Raw genomic sequence first — 6,828 nt, 5'->3', positions numbered from 1 at the left:
TTTGTAATGTACTACTCATAAGATTGCTGAAAATCCATCGACAGCCCACGACCGGTTTCACCCTTTTTGGGGCCTGAGAACACCATAAACGAGAGATTCAGCTGGGTTCAAGGTGAGTCTCCCGAAAGAACCAAATTAGTTTGCAAATGAGTGTATATTCGCTAATTTTGTGCAATTTGGTTTCAAGTAGAACATAAGGTTGGCGGAAACCCGGGGACTGCGCCTACCCGATGAGCCCCAAGAAGGGCGAGACCGGTCGTGAGCTGTCGATGGATTTTCAGCAACTGAATGAGTAGTACATTACAAAGATATAAATGGTGTTCTATTTTAACCAACTAACGATCGTCACAACCAGGACAGTTACTTGGTCGTCGTTCGATGGGTCGGGCACATCAATCGCATCGCTCAAGTGTCAACACACTCGGCTGTTCAGACGTGAAAATTCAGATGCGTCCAACGTGCGTTGGTGGACTAGTGGTTACATGCTCGCTTCGGGGTCCGGGTTACAAATCCCGACACGGCCATTGGATATGCACGGCTGATGAACTCTAATAAGAGCGAAACTCGAGTCCAGTGCTTTCCTTTGGTGTGTGGACTCACCGAAATAATTATGCCAGAACGGGAGGACGGCCGTTCAAACGAGAGTGGTATGACTACGAACAAAATACCTATCCCGCAAAACCCCAAAATTGCAACCAAATAGTTGCACAGTCGGTTTCAAGCGTGTGTCATGCTACCTGACTAAGAAGTCCTGACTTTTAAAAAAGTCGGATATCCTTCAAAAACTCAGTCATTAGGAAAAGTTGGTTGGTTGAAAAGAAATAACTCCCTTACTCGAAAGGATCTGTGTGCCTGAATTTGAAAGCTAAAAGATAAATGGGCATCGATGCTCTAGTACTGGTAAACGTTTTGTTACCGTACGCACTTATTCAGATTATACGAGAGGATAGTGTCTACGAACCAAGCGACTCATATTTGTGAATGGACTGTTCTGGCAGGCACCGTTTTAACCGGAGCTGCTTCTGATGTCGAATTAAGCGGACTCTTGTTTGGTGTCTTTTGACTTCAGCCACGTGGAGGTACTCACAAAATTTGGTAATGAGGGAGACATTGACCACTGTTGAAAGTGTCTAGATGCGTATTTGAGAACCAGAGTTCAGCTTCCCAACAGAGAGTCACGAATGGGTCATGTTCATCTTTTAATCAACTGTGGAAATGGCGTGGCAGTGACGTGGGTCTGCTGCAGATTATTTTAAGACATGCCATTTTATCCCACAGATGGTATTCAACTAAAAAACAAAGCCAATGCATCTGCATAATTAAGAGGACTTTATCTTTGTTCTCCATCCTAATGGAAACGGCCGTCTATGCTAACCGAACTACCGTCTTACTGATATTTATGTTTTCTTTCCAGAAACTTCACCGGTACGAAATAGCTTCTGGGAGACCCAACATAGAATAAATATTTCGTCTTCAGTTTAACTGAAACCACTTTGCGTCACTGAAATCCAGATTCTTATCCGAAAAATGTTCACAAATTTTCAGGACAAAACTTTGACTGAAAACTCGGCATGCTATTGAAAGTCATGTGGGAGGCATACCATTGTGGTAAGAAATATTGGGGGACTCAAGCACTAATCCATTGACGGTTACACGGTTCAGATGACTTGGATAAATTTAATTGCTAAGTGAGACTCGTAGAACTGAATTCATTTCGGAGGAACTACCAGCCACTTACTTCCATTCATACCACACTTGACAATGATTTGTAAATAATGATTGCTGTTTGTCAGTATGCTCTTATCAGCGGCTGGAATGGCGATCGATTTGGAGATGTGAACTCAACTCAGTGTGATCAACTTTGGGTCGATATGACAGCCAATTGGAGAAACAGAGTGGCAACCAATGAACGGGTATCCTTGGATTTCACCCGGTCAGATGTCCTGCAGATGATAAACTTGATTTTGTAACTACATGAGGACAACCTCAAGAATATTCCTAGATGGAAATAGAAAACGTCTAGTCAAGCAATAAACAATGTAATATCGAGGGATGACGGCTCCGGGCATAAATGGCTATTACGTGTCACTCACTTTCACGAAGCAGTTTTTGGAAAATAGCTTGGTATTGCGGACAGAAATACACGAATTTTTATCACTCATCTTCCTCCACCAAACCGTATGATGAACAAAAATACTGACATGTTTAAATGTCCAAAAAGGAGGACTTGAACGTTGTTTTCGAAAAAGTTTGGTGACAATCGGTAGATTTATTGACTTGAACATCCTGCTTCATTTTATGTGTAGTGTAGCGTGCAAGAGAAGTGTAGTCGGAAAGGAAGAGGGTGTAGTTAACTTTCGCTCTAATAAGCTTCTACTCCATTAAAACAGGGTTGCAAGAAAGCCGTGTTAGTGAACTTGTAAATTGCGGTTAAGTGCTTTCTTGTTCTGAGGTAATTAAGACCTTGTTTTCTGTATCGACATCAATTTGATTTTTGTTCCCATATCCAAGTCGAGGTCATTGGGACCACCGAAAAACCTGGTCAGACTAGATTCGATAACGGACTTCAAAGTTAAGAGCGCTAAGAAAGGACGTTCAAAAAAATACATCTTACTCCGTAATCGACCATAAGAAAACAACCTGAGTGAAGAACAAGATGGAATCTTCATTCAGTCCCATCGAATTCAGAATATTACAGCTGGCTTTACACTTCCTCTGAAATGCCTACCCTATCCGTAGTCGCGACTAAAGGCTCCGAAGAACTGACGGTTTGTCGTTCGAAGACTGATCAAAATTTTCACATAACCAGCATTGAGTTGTCAGTACACTATCAGTATATAACCAACCGAAGTGGTCGGTAAAGTCAAGCGAATACTCGCCTTCAACCTTTCAGGGATTCGCTTTGTAAGTAGATTGGTGGAAAACGAAATTGATCCGTAGTAAAACCAGAATAGTGTAGAGATCCTGAAGTAGTGGAAACGGGTAAACCATTATGGATATACACTATGGATGTGAGAATCTGCTTTCTTGGTCGTTGGCCTGTTCGCTGAGCTGGGCAATTTGATTGCAAACGTTTCATTGAGGTGACATCATCAGTGCGTTGTTGGGGAGTGAAGTTGTCCCTAGCGGTGGGTTGGTAGTTGTGCGCTCCCCAATAACGCACTGATGATGTCACCTCGACTGGTGATGACACGTTTGCAATCAAATTGCCCAGCTCAGTGAACAATCCACCGACCATCTACGCTACCTGAGCTACCGACATTTTCCCCTACAGAAAATCTGCTTTCTTTCCTGGACACGTAATTGTTGGATGCAATTTCAGCATTATTCCTGAACTCAAGAAAAATGTCAGAATTCTAAAGTGCATTTTCTAGCCCCATTCTGAAAAGTACAAGACACCGAATTGGCGAGAAATAGTGATGCACACGCGTTGCAGCAGATCAGTGAACACATTTTGCCTTCTTTGCAGACAAGCAACGGGCGTCCATTTGTGCTACGCCGTTCAAATAGTGCTCTACTGTCAACGCCAACATGTTTCTCGATAAATGTGGAAATGCGGACATGAAGAAAACGGAAAGAGTAGGTTAATCAGTAGTTGTTTTTCTTTCCTTGAAACACTATAACAAACTCTTCTGTAGACTGTGTAATTTGTGAAACGTATGACAACGAGATTATGCAACAGAAATTATCAGCCCAGAATCATCACTACCAAACCGAGCCCCTCCCCCTGTTGCCTTGATGGATTTCACTCGTATCTGCTCTTTCCTATGAAAGTGATTACGGAGACTATTCATGTTTCCCTCAGAAAGTATGAAAGACACGTTGCTTTCTTCTGAAGAATCTCAGAGAGAGAAAGGGAGTCTCATACATAACTAGATTCAGCCAATTTCGACCCGACAGCAGATATCTATCCGCCAACCGTCCAAAAATAGTGCTTCCTGGAATAGATTCTGGTCGATTCTCAAAAGTCACGAATGGTGCATGATGGTTATTAGGAAATTATAAGTTCTTCACACAAATTCAAGTATGATACGGATAGGGTGGTGGACAAAGAGGCAACAAGAACCACCATACCATTGAACAAGTTCATCAAATTTCGGCTAATTTAATATGCTGTCGAGCAAACCCTTAGAATCCACAGAAGTTTTGTGAGCAATCTATGCAAAGTTGCGATTTCTAGTTGTTAGCCTCAATAACCCCGCTGAGCAACTTACTGTAAAATCACAATACACGACCACAGCCTAAGGGTGTCATAGCTTCACATTCTATCATCGCAAAGGACATCTGTCTTTTATGGATCTTCTTTCATCAGACGCGTTTTTACCAGTCTACGATGAGCTGATTACCGTTTTGTGAAAACGAATGGATATTTGAGTGTTTTCTGCACGATTCACGACAAGAAGGTGTGGCTGCTTTGTTTCTCTCTACTATCGAGCGCTCGCTCAGTAAACGCTCATCTCGGCACTCGTTGGGTTTATGGGTGACTTCATTGGTAGCCTAACAGACAAACAAACACGAAATAAGATCACATGCAGTTTATGGACGTGAGTCGTCTGACACGAGTATCACTGCGTGATTATGAGCGCTTATGAATATTTTTAGCCCGCTTTCCCAGACACATAAATGGACTAGACAGCACAGCTAATCTGGAACAATGTGCTCCGTTTGAACGATACTGGGTAGGAAAATAATGCTTTGCGAGAACAGTCCACACGCCATCGAATAATCCAGCCAAACGCAACTCGGAGTGGTTTGTATAGCTTGTATACGCAACGCTAGGTGTGGGAAGTGACTGGTACGAACGGAGCAAGCAGTTATTTTCTGGGTGCTATTATACACCTGGAACAATTGTAATCAATTCTCCAAATATTTTGCTCACTCAAGAGTCTTGGTATCGATATGCAGTTGCCTAGTTCTTAACAAGTGCCTCAAAAGCGAGGAAAATTTTTCCTGAACTCGACATCGACGAGTGGCGTCAACCTGATCTCGTTTCGCTAAGTAGTGGCATTGTTCTGCCAAATGTTCGCTGACCTTAAGGTTACCAGTCAATATCATAAAATCCCAAAAGGTTAAGTCTACCATTTTAAACGAAGGACAAATCGATATTATGTGCAGGATAAGCTCATTTGATTTGGGACGGACACCAAACGTTTTCTGTGGGAATCACTGTCGTTACGTCCCATGTTCCCATTGTTTGGGAGGCAGCATCGATCGACCAATGACAAAAGGATAGAGGACAGTGAAACTGAGGTCACGAGATGGAAGAAGGACTGAGTAATCACTGGTCCTCCGGTGATGAACGGGGACAGGAAGCGGAGGGAACTGTCGCTATTGCGTTTTCTGAATGGAAATCTAATTAAAGCGCTACTCGCTTGCAAGTAAAATTGTCATGTGCAGAACACACAAAAAGTGGTGTGATCTCTGCCGATCAGATAGGTTGTTTACAAATAAGGAAGCGTTTGCGATTCCCAAAGATCAGTGATCTTTATCAACTTAGTAGCACCGGCAGACTTCTCGTGAGTGAATAGGTTTTATAGCGTATAAAACTCTCAACGGAAGTAAGAGGAACATCACAAAAAAGAAGGGATTCCGAAGCCTATAGATTACGCATAAACAAGGGCTCTGTCTTTCTTTTTTATCAACTGAGAGCTGTGTTGTTAATCATGTGAAACCAGATCTACCGAGTTATAGAATGCGATGAAAGTAGGTCCATTCTCGGTCAGAGGTGTATAACCACCAACCACAGAGGAACGAGAATAGTTGCTGAACAAATAGGGCCAATTTGAACAATATCCAGAATTCGGGTGCAAGAATATTCCTAATGCTTGATTTGCAACGACCGCCCAAAACAAACAGCTACGAAAGAAAATAAGTCGCTGGATTAAGCGCCTGATCACAAAACGTCAAGATGGGATCCTACTAGCTACAATGTTCACATACGTCAAGAGTTAAACAGTGCTCATAGAAATGTAATGGTTTGAAGGTAGTAAAAATATTTAAACGCCTCGAAAGGACTTTTGCCACGTACGTTTACACCATACCGATATTATCGGCTTGAGGTGAACTATAAACGTCGTAAATCTCATGAATCGTTTGAGAAATTCAAACGTTAACACGGTAGGTATTATGCCGCTCAGCCAGAATCGACACTCACTTCGACATGAGATGGATTCAGTCATCCTTCATTCAAATAGCCCGAGTCACGTGGTAAGACGTTGCCCAACTCCTAATCTAACAACCTTTCAGATGGAAGGTCTATGCGACCACCGAGGTTTTTTCATTCCCAGAAGACAACTTATAGACTGTGACCATACTAGTAATAATAAAACTGCAACTATTTTGGAAATCACTTTAAAGTTCATTGTTCCCCGTAGAATATCACTTATACCTAAGAAAAGCCAGTTCCCAGGAGAGACCAAGCATTACTTTTTTACTACTGATCATTGGTACTCGTATACCAAGCACCGCTTCCTGACTAACAGAGACTGTTTACCGTTACAGGATTATTGTTACCGGCAGCTACAAAAGGACGAAAATACATGTAGGATTGTATCAGTGGCCTTTTCTGTCACTCGGGATTAGGTTGTAGGTTCAGGTCATGAGTATTAATTGTTCACATATATTTCAATAAACACTAATTGATCTGTTCACGTGATCTATCCGAAATGAATACTACCTCTGCATTTTTGAAGGACATGGTAATAAACAAAAGCAAGCGATAGATGTGGAAGGACTATAGGAGAATATTAGATAAAAGGTGGGGAGCGTCCCATTCGAAGTTGTACGACCAACAGTTCCAGTCAGACAAAGTGAATACCAACGTAAGAG

At 42.1% G+C, this 6,828-nt stretch overlaps 1 protein-coding gene across 1 annotated transcript in view; it reads left to right on the top strand.

The window, feature by feature from the left end:
• Window positions 1-4,356, top strand: part of T265_02783 (hypothetical protein) — a gene marked incomplete at both ends in the record, with an annotated part of 81,545 nt that extends 77,189 nt beyond the window's left edge. Inside the window, one exon of the mRNA XM_009167108.1 lies at window positions 4,313-4,356. Within this exon, the coding sequence (XP_009165372.1) occupies window positions 4,313-4,356 (44 nt within the window). The remainder of the gene's footprint in view (window positions 1-4,312) is intronic.
• Window positions 4,357-6,828: the final 2,472 nt, after the last annotated feature.

Source organism: Opisthorchis viverrini (assembly GCF_000715545.1).
Source record: "Opisthorchis viverrini unplaced genomic scaffold opera_v5_36, whole genome shotgun sequence".
In the NCBI taxonomy this organism is placed as follows: Eukaryota; Metazoa; Platyhelminthes; class Trematoda; order Opisthorchiida; family Opisthorchiidae; genus Opisthorchis; species Opisthorchis viverrini.
The sequence above is the reverse complement of the archived record's forward strand: the minus strand, read 5'-3'. Positions and strand labels throughout refer to the sequence as shown.